This window comes from Hyaena hyaena, unplaced genomic scaffold, assembly GCF_003009895.1.
Source record: "Hyaena hyaena isolate Hyena2069 unplaced genomic scaffold, ASM300989v1 scaffold_11, whole genome shotgun sequence".
Classification (NCBI taxonomy): Eukaryota; Metazoa; Chordata; class Mammalia; order Carnivora; family Hyaenidae; genus Hyaena; species Hyaena hyaena.
In genome coordinates, this window is record NW_024080643.1 from 7,269,319 (window position 1) to 7,283,725 (window position 14,407).

At 50.8% G+C, this 14,407-nt stretch overlaps 1 protein-coding gene across 1 annotated transcript in view; it reads right to left on the minus strand.

Moving 5' to 3' along the window:
• Nucleotides 1-13,978, minus strand: part of FGF9 (fibroblast growth factor 9) — a 29,865-nt gene extending 15,887 nt beyond the window's left edge. The window contains exons 1-2 of the mRNA XM_039255396.1: nt 13,184-13,978; nt 4,937-5,040 (exon numbers count right to left, since the gene is read on the minus strand). Of these exons, the coding sequence (XP_039111327.1) occupies nt 4,937-5,040; nt 13,184-13,460 (381 nt within the window). The 5' untranslated portion in view covers nt 13,461-13,978. The remainder of the gene's footprint in view (nt 1-4,936; nt 5,041-13,183) is intronic.
• Nucleotides 13,979-14,407: the final 429 nt, after the last annotated feature.

A 14,407-nucleotide genomic window follows, 5' to 3' on the forward strand; every position in this document is an offset into this window, starting at 1 on the left:
GAATTATTTATAAGTACATTTCTCCGACCAGAGTTGGAGCTCTTTGCTGCACTGTTACACATTTAGCCTAGTACATGCCATCCAGTACATTTAAATGTTTGTCAATGAAAGAGCAAACAAAGGAATTGACACATGCGTGAGTGAACACGTGAACAGGAGAATCGAACCCCATCGCGGAGTCAGAATTATTCAGGCTTCCTTCAGTCAGATCACGATGCACACTATGCATGCCACTTGTCCCACTGCCATGTTCCATTAGGACAGCAAAATCCTATGCATTTTTCTATAGAAATATGACTCTGTTCACCTTTTAGATACATTCCCAACATAAACTTGGAAACAAAAGAATGACCTAGACGAAAAGGGAAAAGTCATCCCAAAATACATTTTAAATTCATTTTTGCTGTATGTACACACCTATTTACTTTTTGTAAGGGGAAATCTGCTACTTCCCCAGACTTCCTCTCAACCTTCTTTCATAATAATACACAACCTCATACAGATAAAAATTCTTAAAGCTACAACTTCTAGCGTACAGTTGACCCTGTCAACTGACCCCCGGCGCAGTGGAAAACCTGCATACAACTTTTGACTCCTCCCAAACCGCACTGCTAATAGCCTACTGTGGACTGGAAGCCTTCCCTACAACATAGACGATTAACACGCATTTTGGATATGAGGTCCTTACAATAAACTTAGCCAGAGAAAAGACAACGTGAAAACTGCAAGGAAGAGAAAGTACATTTACAGTGCTGTATTGTATTTATCAAAATAAATAAATAAATGAAACCTGCCTTATAAGAGGGCCCAAGCTGAGGCGCCTGGGATGCCTTGAGCGTCCGACTTCAGCTCAGGTCATGATCTCCTGGTTCGTGAGTTCAAGCCCCACGTCGGGCTCTATGCTTACCCCTCAGAGCCTGGAGCCTGTTTCGGATTCTGTGTCTCCCCCTCTCTGTCTGCCCCTCCCATGCTCATGCTCTGTCTCTCTCTGTCTCTCAATAATAAATAAACATTTAAAAATTAAAAAAAAAAAGAGGACCCATGCAGTTCAGACATGTGCTGTTCAAGGGCCAACTGTATTGAGTAACAGAATCAGTGCCTATTTCTCTTCTTTCCTTCTCCCAGTCCCCTCACAGTGAAATGTGATGTTTCGGCCACTCCTGATTCCCGCTGCCACACAGCTGTGGTGGCCACAACCCAGATGCAGAGCATGACTCCTGGCCACAGACGAGTGCCGACCTCATTCCCATCCCCCTCTCCTGCCTTAGGCTCAGACCAAAGGGAAAACCATCGGCTGCCCAGCTCCATGCATAAGAGGCAACACGATCTTGCTGCAGACACACTGTGCGTATGTGCATCACGCATTAGACAGACAAGACCCAAGAGTGAAGCCTGACAAATCCAAGCCATACATTCTTGAGATCCGGAGTAGGAAAAGCCACTCCAGATATCTACGTCAAGCTGTTCGCTTCACAGATGAGGAGAACAAGGGCCCTTAGGAGTGGCAGAGACAGAATGGCAGAGAGAGACTGACTCCAATTGCCACCCTTTTGCATCTTCACCATTTCTTTCCCGTCTCAGCCATGTCCCCCTTGGCCGGGACATACCAGGGACGACACGTCACTGTCCGGCGCAGCGCGTGAATGGGAAGGTGGGATTCACCTTCCAGCAGGGTCCCACGCACACCTGACCACACGAGCAGAGATGCAGTGAGGGCCACACCCATGTGTTTAACGAAGCAGCAACAGAAGTCACAGCGCTTCGTTCATTTCCACCCAACAAGTGTTCACGGAGCCGCTACCACTTGCGGAGGAGGCAAAGTGGCCGCTGAGAAGCACCGCGTGCTGCGCTAAAGCAGGCAGCCATCCACCTTCCAAGGTGAGCATTTGAAGGGCTCTGCACTGACAGGTGACGCTCATATGCGCGTTTTGAAGGGCAATTCTCCCAGGAGCACGGAGACTGGATTGGAAAGGGGAGAAGGCTCAATGCAGAGGAGCCTCGGAAGGTAGTTTTCCAGAAAGGAAATCACAATACGCAAAAGCGTTCCTCTTCCTCCTTGGTTCTGAGCAGTTTCCAAGCCCGCGGGTGCTCTGTACACGGCGCGGGGGGGGGGGGGGGAGGCGGTGGCGGCCTTTTCTCGGACTCTCCCCTTCGCCTAGCTGGGTTCAGGGACTGGGGTTGTCAGCTGGCTGTGTGGCTTTGTGGCCACGTGGCGGTGGAGGTGGGAAGTCTACTCCTGGCCACGCGCTCTGTGGGCTTCCCAGAAAACATGCCAAGAGGGGGTTCTCCAACTTTCCGCCACCCGGCCACCATTTCAGACAGTCCTGTCACTGATACTGATCGGGCCTACCTTCAGGGTACATTCTAGAGCCTGCATTCTGTTCACAGCCTGTGCTGCCGACTGGGGCATAGGAAGGCAGGCAGCCGGAGGAGAGGAGACGAGAGACGAGCTAGAAGCCACCAGAAGACCCCAGACAGGGAGATGAGGCTCGGCTGGACAACATACACAGAGGCCACTGTGCCGAACACAAAGCTCCACCACTCTCCTTGTCAACCAGCAAAACACGGGCTGTGATGCCGGAGATTTCTTCTGAATGACTCGTCACCTCTCTCCAGGGGAGGGTGCTGTGCAGGGGCGTAAACGGTGGTCCATGGAGTGGGGAATAAATATGGCCTCTATCTGAGATTACTCATTTGTTACAACCTTTAAGAACGTTTACCTTAATATGGGTTTTCTAAAATAAAACAATCAGGGGTGCCTGGGTGGCTCAGTCAGTTAAGCGTCCGACTTCAGCTCAGGTCATGATCTCACGGTTCGTGGGTTCGAGCCCCGCGTCGGGCTCTGTGCTGACAGCTAGCTCAGAGCCTAAAGCCTGTTTCAGATTCTGTGTCTCTCTGACCCTCTCCTGCTCACTCTGTCTCTCTCTCTCTCTCTCAGAAATAAATAAAACATTAAAAAAATTTAAAAAATAAAAATAAATAAAACAAAACAATCAATATGAACTACATTTTATATACAGAACCTTTAAATAATTTAATATACACTGTTAAGAACCATACTCAAAAAAAATTGTTTGGCTGGCAGTATGTGATCCAGAAAGTCTAGAGACCATGGTGATAAACCCTAGTCCTTTCCACTCACTAAATGTTGGGTCGTGCCCTACACACAAGAAGCATTTTATTTAGTTCAGCTGTGACCAACCTAATTAAAGCCACATGGGATACCTAAAAGTATTAAAAAAACAATTGACGGGGTGACAAAGGAGAACATCATTTTAGGTTCCAAAAGTTTAAAAGCTTCCTTATACCTTCTATCTTTGCACTTAAAAGCGCTGGCGACAACGATTTAGGCAGTAAATAACTTGATCTGAACCGCGAACCGTTTCAAAAGCTCAACCCAATCCTGTGCTTAAAAAGGGACTTTATTCTCTCAAGGAAGCACTTCTTTTTAAAAGACTTACATATCTAACCAAATCAACCAACCTAGACTCAAATTTCACCAAGGCAGGAAAACCCATCTCGCATCATTAAAAAATGGTGTAGGTTGGGTGTTGGGGTGGCTGAGTTGGCTAAGCGTCTGACTTCAGCTCAGGTCACAATCTCATGGTTCGTGCGTTCGAGCCCCGTGTGGGGCTCTGTGCTGACAGCTCAGAGCCTGGAGCTGCTTCAGATTCTGTTTCTCCCTCTCTCTCTGACCCTCCCCTGCTCATACTCTGTCTCTCTCTCTCAAAAATAAATAAACATAAAAAAAATTGTTAATGGCATGTCCTATATTCAAATGACACAGGACATTTATTGTCATTTGAAGAGTTTGCATTTGATACCGTTCCAACCCCTGCATGTGTGTGTACACACATACTTATTTTCTAATATGTGGACAAGAAAGGGATATATCTAGGCAACATTTCTCACCATTATGTGTGAAAATGCCCTTCACTTCCGTCTCCCATTCTTTCTTTTAATCTTCAACTTTTTGTGGGTTCTAAGCAAACATCTCTGATGGCCAGGAACGTGGATTAAATTCTCCTATGGCTACCGCTAATGGCAAGGAAAAACTAACAGCTGATTTCACTACAAGCTTTTTTGTCAAAAATTCAAGGTAGTATATAGTCACTAATAATCTATTATTCACACTCATACATTTGGCGAAGAAATGCACTAAGTTCCTGCTGTAAAGCACGCGCTGTGTTTTAGGAACTGCTAGCACAAGCAAAAAGACAGCAAAGATGTAAAGTCAGTCCCCTTCTCTCAAAACAGAAATGAGGACTTCTCACTACTGTCAGCACCTAGAATAGCACCTGGAGCACCTAGAATAGCACTTGCCACCTGCGGGGCTACCCTAAATACTTTACTGCCTCCTTCGAGGAGCTTACAACCTGGGAGAGATGGGAAGGGAGACAGGAAAAAAAAAAAAAAAAGAAAAGAAACTTAAATACTTGCAGATGATTATAATATTTTTATGTTCTTATTCACATACAAGAATATCTGACAATAATTTCCATCCCTTTCTTCTCTATACATAATGAGAGTCCTGTGGCGCTCAGAGAAAGGGTTTATACTCACTGCATGGTTGTCTGTTTCTAGTTTTAATTACACTGCTTTGCAAAGCTTAGGAGAAGATAATTTCAATTCATTTCAAAAATAACTCCCATTCAATACAAGAAGATGGGATTTTTCACACTTGTGAATTTTCTATTTACTTGACAATGAAAATGGCTCGACATATAAATAAAGCATTTTCTTAGAAACTTTGGCCTGGTGAAGATCCAGCGCTGATATCTATAAATAAAAACAGAATGGTTTTTCTCAAAAAGCAAGAACGTGCACTCTCCTTCCAAACAGACTCAGTTTCGTTTCTAGACGTGTGTAATCTGGAGGAAATGCAGTCCCAATGGAACAAAGCGTAAAGATTGGCAAGGTGTCCCCCAGTACTTACTGATCCGTACAGCTCCCCCTTCTCGTTCATCCCGAGGTACAGTCCGCTGTCCACGCCCCGAATGCTGACCAGGCCCACTGCTATACTGATGAATTCCAGAATGCCTAAAAGACAAATGGGAGACAGGTCAGAGCACGGAGCAATGCCTTAGTCTTGGCATCCCTAAGACTCTTTGAGAGGACATTGAGCCCAACTCCCAATTTGGATAATCTCACACTCACTAAAGCACCTTGGGGCACCTGGGTGGCTCAGTTGGTTAGGTGTCTGACTTCAGCTCAGGTCATGATCTCACAGTTCATGAGTCGAGCCTGGAGTCGGGCTCTGTGCTGACAGCTCAGAGCCTGCTTCAGATTCTATGTCTCCCTCTCTCTCTGCCCCTCCTCCACTTGTACTTTCTCTCTCTCTCTCTCTCTCAAAATAAACACTAAAAAAATTTTTGAGTGTCTTCTCTTAAAACCACTGCCAAAGAAAACTGATTTTTCAACGAAATCCCATTTTGTAAAAATGATACAAAAATACGTACTAACATGACACATAACAAAAAAATTTTTAAAGCTAGTGTTTACAGATACCCTAAGAGTGATATGACAGATAAACAAAAATACATCTTCTCATTAACCTTAGAAGAGTATAATTTAAGAGAAAAACATCTTACTCCCCCTTTGTAAATATGAAATTAAGAATCTGTGTATGGGCATGAGTTGGAAAAGATTATATTCAGAGACTGATCTTATTTCCCTTAGGATAATAGTATAAGGTGCTAACCAAAGACCTTATTGATTTATACGACTATTATTCACCTCTTCCTCATCTAACTTTATTGAGCTCCACCTGGAAGATTAAATAGCCTACACACATCACAAATATTTCTGCTTAAACAAAATATTGGTTTTTGCTGTACTTATCTAAACCTCAAAGAGCTAGTTAAGCAATTAAGATAACATAATATTCTGAGGGGAAAATGCTAATATCAAAGAGCTCTTGATTGCAAACGGGCACGGAGAACTATATCCCAAAGTCAAACCAACATAATCTTCTCTTCCCCATCTTTCCCCTTGCCTACTTCACGGAGACTAACGACACCTTGACTGGGCATCAGTCTAGAAGTTTATGGCCATACAACAGCAGCTTTCATTTCTCTAACTATATTGTTGCTTTAGGATGATTACCCCACTGTATCTCTGGGACAGTGCTATAGTATTATTTGGGCTTTGCCATTCGCTCAATTTTGTTATAAAACGATATCCTCTGGGCAGACCTTGAGTTAACATATACCAAATATTGAATTGTTTTAAAAATACCTTCAAATATTGAAAAATTCACTTATATTTAAGAGTTGAGCAGAACAAGAAGGATAACAGTGTGCTATAGTCAGTCTCCCGAGAGTAATAAAAAAGCACTTACGTGGATTTTGAGACAATTAATTTTGCAACCCTCACAAAACAGACTGGGCTGCAAAATCCAAAGAAGACATGCACTGCATGAATCTCATAAAGCAAAGGGTTCCAAGGTGATATAAAAAAGAAGAGAGATTTCTTACAAAGGGGCATTCTTAATTCTTTTATAAGCACAAAATGTAACCGATATCTCGTGTCTACATTTTACAGAATATCGGAACATGCAAAACTATTTCCATAAAATGTGAAACAGTGTACGGACAAAGTATAAAGAGCAATTACAAATTGTGTTTCGGATCTGACAATCTGCGACTCTGCATTGGAAGATGCATCAAAAAGAGCCAGTGTATGACGAGCCTTCCCTACCTCACAGAGCAAACAGAAACATAAATAAGGAAATATTTCCACAAGATTCACTTCACACGAGATGCACTCGCTTACTCATGCAATTCCTTCATTTTACTGTCCGGTTTCCAATTCTTATGATTAAAAAGTCATTTCAATTGTGGCCTTTTATTACTATGGGGAGTCCCATGCATATGAACCTTTCCTTAGCTACCTGAAAACAACTACAATATAGGCCATCAGTAACCCCAAAATTAGTGTCAGGAATTCATTACTGTCTAATTTTCATCATAAGATGACAGATAGGAAGTATTTTGCCCCTGTTGAGGTCTAACCAATTTAATATGCCATGTCAGTGGGGAAGGGTTTAATTGCAAAACTAAAAGTCACTTGCATCTTCTAACAGAGTATGTGAGGATCTCTCGGTTTTCCCTAAACGTGAGGCAGCTCTGAGAACGAATCATGAGTGTTCATCATCATTGCCCATCAGGCCCAAAAGCAACAGGGTGTGGGTGATCTCACAAACCCATTGACCAGCTTGTCTGCAGAGCACCAAGAATCCTATCAATAACAAAAACGATGACAATCAAAATGGCTTGAACACTTGAGTATTTAGTCAGTGCCAGAGAGGCCTTCTTCTACTCCATCCTCAGAACAACCCTAGGCATTCCGGTATTTTAACCTTCAGCTCACAAATGCGGACGCTGAGGTTTCGGGATGTTAAATAATTTGCTCCCAAGCAATGAGACACCAAAACCTATATCCTTACTGATGATGCACATCTTACCACTGCTTTTACCTTTTTTTCCCCCATGTATCCGTGATTTCTGTAGCATATTTATATAGCCATTCCCTCGCTAGTGACTAGAAGTTGTCACCTAGATCAGACTCCACAGACCCGGTGAGCAGGCCCAGAAGTAGCAGAGAAAATGAAGAGCAGGTGAGCCCCTAGGACTGTGCTCTCTCATCATGCAGCATTTGGGAAGGGGAGCATCTCCTATGTATGTAGACTCTTGACCCAAATGGTTTATGTACACAAAGTTAAAGTCTGTTAAAGGCTTTAAGTACTGAAGTCATTATTGTATATTCTGGAAATGAAAGTATTAAGAGATCTACCTTCTTTTTCTGGCATCAAAAGATAGCTATGGTTCATTTATACTGGCGTGTTCAATCAACAAACTCTTACTGAGTGACTATCATCAGCCAAGAACCATGCCTATCTCCTCAAAGAGCTTACCATCTAGTGGAAGGAAAGACAAGTCAACAGATAAGAACAACAACAATGTGGGAAAGCCGGTGAGAAGAGGACATTTATGCTCAAGGTCCAATGAGGAGTAGCTCACTCAGGTTTGGGAAGGGAAGTCAGAGGGGGCCCCCGGAAATACCTGAGACAAGTTTCCGAGGTGGCTCTCCAGGTGAGAAGAAACTACCTATGAAGTTACCCCAGGTGGAAATGATTTCATCATCTCAAACCACCATCCATATCCCTGTAACTCCTTGAAAAATAGAGACCTCAAAAGAAAAGCACACCTTTTATGAGGTCATCTCAGTGACCTAAGGGCAAGCAGAGCACCTGAGTGAGTCATAGCATTCCCCCCTCCCTCCCCCCTCCCCGCCCCTCCCAGAGCACCAGCATCTTGAGGTCAGAAAGACCCAGCAGATTGGATCCTTATCATTCCTGGTACCATCTTGTCCACAGTGAACTCCATAACCTCCACCAAGTCAACTAATCTGTCTTTGGGCCTGAGCCAAGCAAGTGCTTCCAACCACGCTCACTGGAGGGTGGCCCCCTCCCCCTTTTTTGCATGAGTGTGCAGTGCAGGGGGTGCTGGATCGATAGCAACCCAGGAGAAGGCTTCTGTGTAGAAAGCTTTAAATGTTTACTGAGCAACAGGAGAGGGAGGGTAAGAAGGGAAGGGCGGGGAAGGGAAGAAAGAAGACAGGAAGAGAGGGAGGGAGGCAGACGCGACCAAGGCACCCTCAGCTCACAAGGGCCACGGTAACAGGCAGCGGCCAAGTGGCATCCATCATTCTTTCATGGCAGCTCACAGTTCCTTGGAGGATGTGCTCACTGGGCCCAAGGGGGTCTCCTGGGGTCCGAGGTCATCTCTGGTCCGCAAGAGTCTGCGACAGCTCCTGAGATCACTTTAGGAAAATGACCACACCAGGCCTTTGCTCCAGACTCACTCGATGTCAGTGGTCAGCCCAGGGCTCCGTTCAAATGGACCACGAGCCCAAAGCTGGCCCAGCTCCCAAAGGCCCCTCTGTATTGGGCCTCACGTCCAAGGCCATAATAAGGCCAGGCACGTGGGAGGACGGCCACAGTGGCCCGAGCCAAACAACCTCCAGCCTGAAAGCCCCCAACACTTAGCAGAGCTGCACTCCTCAGAGGACAGGAACGCACGCAGACTGTGGAGAGAGGCATGACAGGAGGCTTTCGAGAATAGATCAACCCCCTCCCACGGAGCTCCCTGCTCGCCCAGAGAACCCACCCGGGCCGCCAAATCCATCATCTCAAAGCGCCGGAGGGAGCTCATCGGAGTCCGTAGCAACTCGGAGCAAATCTCCGAGCTTCCTTAGGAAAGGACTGAGTGGGAGTTACAACTCCCAATTTTTCAAGCATCTGAACCGATCCGGGAAACAACCCCTGCAACAGGCAGTGTCTCCCAGCGCAGGCCCCGGCGGTCGCCGGAGGAGTCCATCCGCTCGGGCTGCCTCGGCCAAGGCAGACGGCGCAGAAGGACCGGCACTCACTTCCTTTTATTATCCCGCACTGCCATTTCCTCAACGGGTTCTCTGCTCGCTCCCCCCCCCCGCCCCCCGACGAGCAAGCGCTTTAAAGAGAAAAAATGTCCCTGCAGAGAGACACCTCGCCCCCCGCCGAGGCCCCGGAGAGACCCGCGCTCCTCCTCTCCACGCCCGGCCTCACCTCCACGCCAGCACCCCCGCAGGAAAAACAAAGGGCTTCTCAAGGTCCCAGCTGAGGCGTCCCCGCCGCCGTGTCGCCGCCCCGCGCGCAGCGGTCCCCGGCGCGCTCCCCGCACGGACGCGGGCACCGGGTGTCTGTACCCGAAGCGTGACCCCGCCCCCACCCCTACCTACAGCTGCTCTCCTCTAAAGGATCGGAAGAGAAACTGAGGCTGAAGACTAAGTCCCCTGAAGGGCGCTGGGGTGCGGAAAGGGAGGCCGCGGACCGCGGCGGACGGAGGCCGAGGGCGAGGCCGCGGGCGCGCCAGGTGCGGCGAGCAGCCGCAGCCCCCCCGCCGCCCGCCGCCCGCCCCGCGCGCGCCCCGCAGGGTCCTAGCGCCGCGGCGCGCGCCCGGCCTTCCGGGCGGGGCTGGGAGGGCGAGGGGCGGAGGCTCGCGGCGCCCGCTGCGCGCTGCGGAGGTTGCTAATATTGGGACCTGCCGCAGCGGGAGCAGCGGGAGACCGCGGCGCTGCTGTCACCCCGGGGGCCGCTTCTCCCTGCAGCCGGATGAGAGACTTAAATAACCCTCCCGCCTCAGCCTCCCTCCCCACCCCCACTGCGCACAGCCGCCCACTCGGCTCCATGCGCACGGGGGTGAGGGGCGCAGCGCGGCGCCGGGCGCGCCCTTCCCCCCGCGGCCGGCCCCCGCCGACCCTCCCGCTCGCGGACCGAGCCCCTGGCCCCCCCGCCCCCCGACGCGGGCCGGGGCTCTCCTCCCTCCTGCCCGCACGGCCCCTACCAACCCAGCCAACAGCGCCCAGCGAGTCTAAGGAGTAGAGATGTCACTTCCTTGGCGACACCTTTCTCCAACCTCCGGGATTGGGGGCGGGGTAGGAGGGGGGTGACGACTTCTAGTTATTTTTTGTTTTGTGCTCCCCATTCAGCTGCTTTAGCAGCGGTCCTTGTCCGGTGACCCCAGAACTCGCTTTTGGGGTTCCCTCCACCCTCGCGGTCCCCACGACTCAACCCTGGCATCCAAACTCTCGCCGGGGGCACTTACTAGATTTCTAATGACTCACTCGACTGCGTTTAGCAAACGTCCTACCCTAAAGGTGACTGCATTAAAAAAAAAAAAAAAAAAAAAGCCTATGGGGGGGTGGACCGTGGAGGAGCCCCAACTGGATCAGCCCACAGTCTGTGCACGCCGGGGTTCCGAGGCGCTCCCGCCGAGGCCGGGCTCGGCCAATTCACACAATGAAGCCGCCCTCGCCCCGCGCGGCTGCGCCCCGCGGCTCCCCCGGGCCCGGAGGCCGGGGCCCAAGCCGGGGCGCCCGAACGCAGGCCCGCGGGCGGCGAGCGCTGCTCCCCGAACGCGGTTAACAATAGCTCGCCGCCCCCTCCACCCGCCTCCGCGGCCCTTTGTCCCCCCCACCTCCCCCACCCCGCGGCTCCGGCCTGGCCGGCCGGGGTCCCCGACCCACCTCCCAGGCACCGCGGAGCCACCGACTCTCCGAGACCCGGCTGCGCGCTTCAGACGCGGGAGACGGGTCCGAGACGGCGCGGGGGGAGGTCGGGGCACGACCGCCAGCCTGGCCTGCGTCCCCGCCACCGAGCCTCCCGCCGCGGAGCGCGCCCGCGGCGGTTCCCACACCGCGGACGCCGCGCAGGACCCGCACTCACACACAAAGAGAAAGCGAAGGGACTCGACTTGGGCCGAAAACAATCTCATTCCCTAAACACTACCAGCAGCGTGCGGGCCCCGGCCCGTCGCCCCCGGACACAGGCGTCCGTGCAAGCGCCGAAGGGCGCGCCGAGCCGGGTAGAGAGGGGGGGGACGAAACGGAGCGCGTTTAGGACCGCGCGGAGCCGGCCGGGCGGCCGCCGAGAGCGCCGGGGGGCCCGGGCGGCCGACTCGGCACCTGCCGGCCGGGACCGCGGGAGCACCGGGCTCCGGGCGCCCGCGCGCCACGCCGCCCGCCCGCCGCCCGCCCTCCGGGTACTGACCGCTCGGCACGGCGGCCGCCCTTCAAGTGGCCGGAGAGACAGACCCGCACTCGGAGTAAAGTTTAGTCCTCGCTTTGCAGCCGCCGGGGCTGCGTTTGCTCCGGGGGGCGGGGGCGGGGGGCCAGTTCTATTTCGGCCGAATAACTGCAAAGCGAGGAGCTCCGGCGTTGCCTTTTCTTCTTCTTCTTCTTCTTTTTTTTTCCCCCCCCCCAAGCAGAGAGGGGAGCCTGCCAGAAATCTATGCGCTAGTAGGTTCCGCCTGGGGCTCAGGCTTGGCGGTGAGCAAGAGGAGAGAATCCAGGGCCTCGAGTATGGGGGGCCGCCCCCATCCCTGGCCTGTCTCCCCCCCTTCCGGCACCGTCTACAGCCCCACGAATCTAAACAGATAGTTTCGGCTGCGTTCGACATCTGGCATTAAAGCCCGAGAAAGAAAAACCACCACAGGACTTTGTTTTTTACGACCTAGTTTAAGTGTTGTCAGGTGGGTTCACGGAGAAGTTAACTCCTTCCAACAGTCTGCTTGCCCGGCTGGCGCTTGCTCGCTTCCCAGCGGGCGAGGGAAGCACCGAGAGCCCCCCCCGCCCCCCACCCCGGTACGGGGCTCGCTGACACGGCGTTGCGGGGCTCCGGGCGGCCCGCAGGCACGTGCGTGCAGGCGTTAAAGTGAGCAGAGTCAGCAGCACTCGGGGCTGCAGCCCTCAGTGCTGAGTCACAAGTACCCTCCTTGGGAAATGAAATCCTCGGAATGTCCTTTAAAATTAGCTCGCAGCTTTTGCACGCGCGCGCGCACACACACACACACACACACACACACACGAGAGCCACCCAGGGCTGCACACTGCGGAGATACAGAGCACGGGTAATAACTTGGTAGCTGGAAAGACAGACGCCCCCGGTGAGCGTTCGGCCCCTTCCCAAGTCATTTTCCCCAGCGCTCTGCCTCTGCTGCCCTCGGAGTCTAAAATATGACTTTAGTCCTCCCAGCAGAACAATCAGTCGGCAACCTTCGCCTGCGGGGTTTTCAGACCCTCGCGGTGGGAATCAACAATACGCTAATTTACAATTCAAACAGTATACTTATTAGAAGAAAAAGAGAGGGAGCAGAAACTTCCCTGGGACACAGGATACCACTGCCTTCAGCAAAATGCATTTTCAAGTTCTCAGTAGTTAATGATTAAAGCTTTAAACTCGTGGAATCAGTCCATTCAAAAGAAACTTCCTAAACCCGATATTCCCGTGTATCTGATGCAAAAGAACTAGAGACTTGTGTTATATTTCTAAATCATGCCCTCCTTTCAAAAAAAAAAAAAAGAGTGTGGGGGGGGGGCCTTTTCAATGTAGACTTGCATCAGTGCCAGCAGGAGATCTGCAATTCCGGAGGCTTTTTGCTTTTTCTTTTCCTTCTTTTTTTTCTTTTCTTTTTTCCTTTTTCTTTTCTTTTCTTTCTTTTTTTTTTTTTTTTTAGGCTGGCAAGACAGAAACAGACGGAGGGAGAGATCCCTCCCTGCACCCCCCGCCCCGCCACCACCTCCTTGGCAGTGATAACCCGAACGCGGCATCGCACAGACATTAAAGGGTTAATGGTATACCTACCAAATCGGCTGTGGTCTTTCCTGGTTCCCTGGATAGTACCATTGGGGAAGATTTCTAAGTGGAATCCAGTCCTGCAGTATAGCTGCCTCCGCCTGAGAATCCCCTTTAAATGATCCAAGTCCGTGACTGCGGGTCCCCTGGGAAGCCCCCCTGCTTCGGACTGACCCAGGTGGTCACTTAACAAAACCGGACTGTCCACCGGCAACACGGGCACATTCCCAAACGGTACCGCATCCTGCACACCGAAATAGTTCCCAACTTCACCTAAGGGAGCCATCAGAGGACTTTTGGAGCACAGGAATAAACAATAATGACGGTATCAACCCAGAAGGTATTAGGCGAGGTATATCCAACTCCCCTCCCTTACTGCAGTTGCAGAGAGAGAAAAAAGAAAAAAAGGTTCTTTTCTTCAATCCATTAAATGCATAAATAAAAGTAATCTGCTGTTTCACTGGCACAGGTTCAAGGTCAAACCACTGATAGTCTAAGAAACCACCACTTTATACTCACACACTGACATATTGATAAACACATCTATGTATCTCTATAGATAGATCCCCAGCTCTTAGCAGGCAGGAAGGTCTTCATCCCATCCGACCGTAATAAGGAAAAAAAATCCGTAGTTTCTCCATTTGGTTTGAGATCGGAATGACCATAGCAACTTAAATGCCTAGGCGTTATTATAAGGATTTTTAAGATGCACGGGCTACGTCAGAATTTACGGATCCCGACTCCAGGAAGGCATGCGCTGTTTTTACTCTAACCGACTCTGCAGACATCAGCATGAATCCTTCAAGGGGAAAAAAAAAAAAAAAAAAAAATCTCACGTTGGCGGCGGCGACAGAATCTCCCCTCCTGGTCCCCCCTCCAAAAAAAAATTATTATTATTATTTTTTTAAAAACCAAAAGATAAAAACTTTAGGCGTCCAAAGCTAGTATCCAGAATTCTCCCGGGGCTCGGCAGGCGTCCATTGGCTCAGAACGGGCGGCGAGCGGCGAGCGGCGAGCGAGGAGAGCCGCGGCCGGGGCTCGCGTGCCGCCCTGGCTGCCGCGAACAGGTGTCGCCGCGCCGGCTCGCCGAGCGGTGGAGCCGGGCGGAGCGCTCCTCCTGCGCAGCCCCCGCCGGCGCGCAGAGTGGCGCAGGCAGCGGCATTGGGCTGGGTTTAAGGTAGCGCGGCGGCCGCCCGGGGCTCCCCCGCGGTCCTAGCGCCCGCCCGCGCGGCT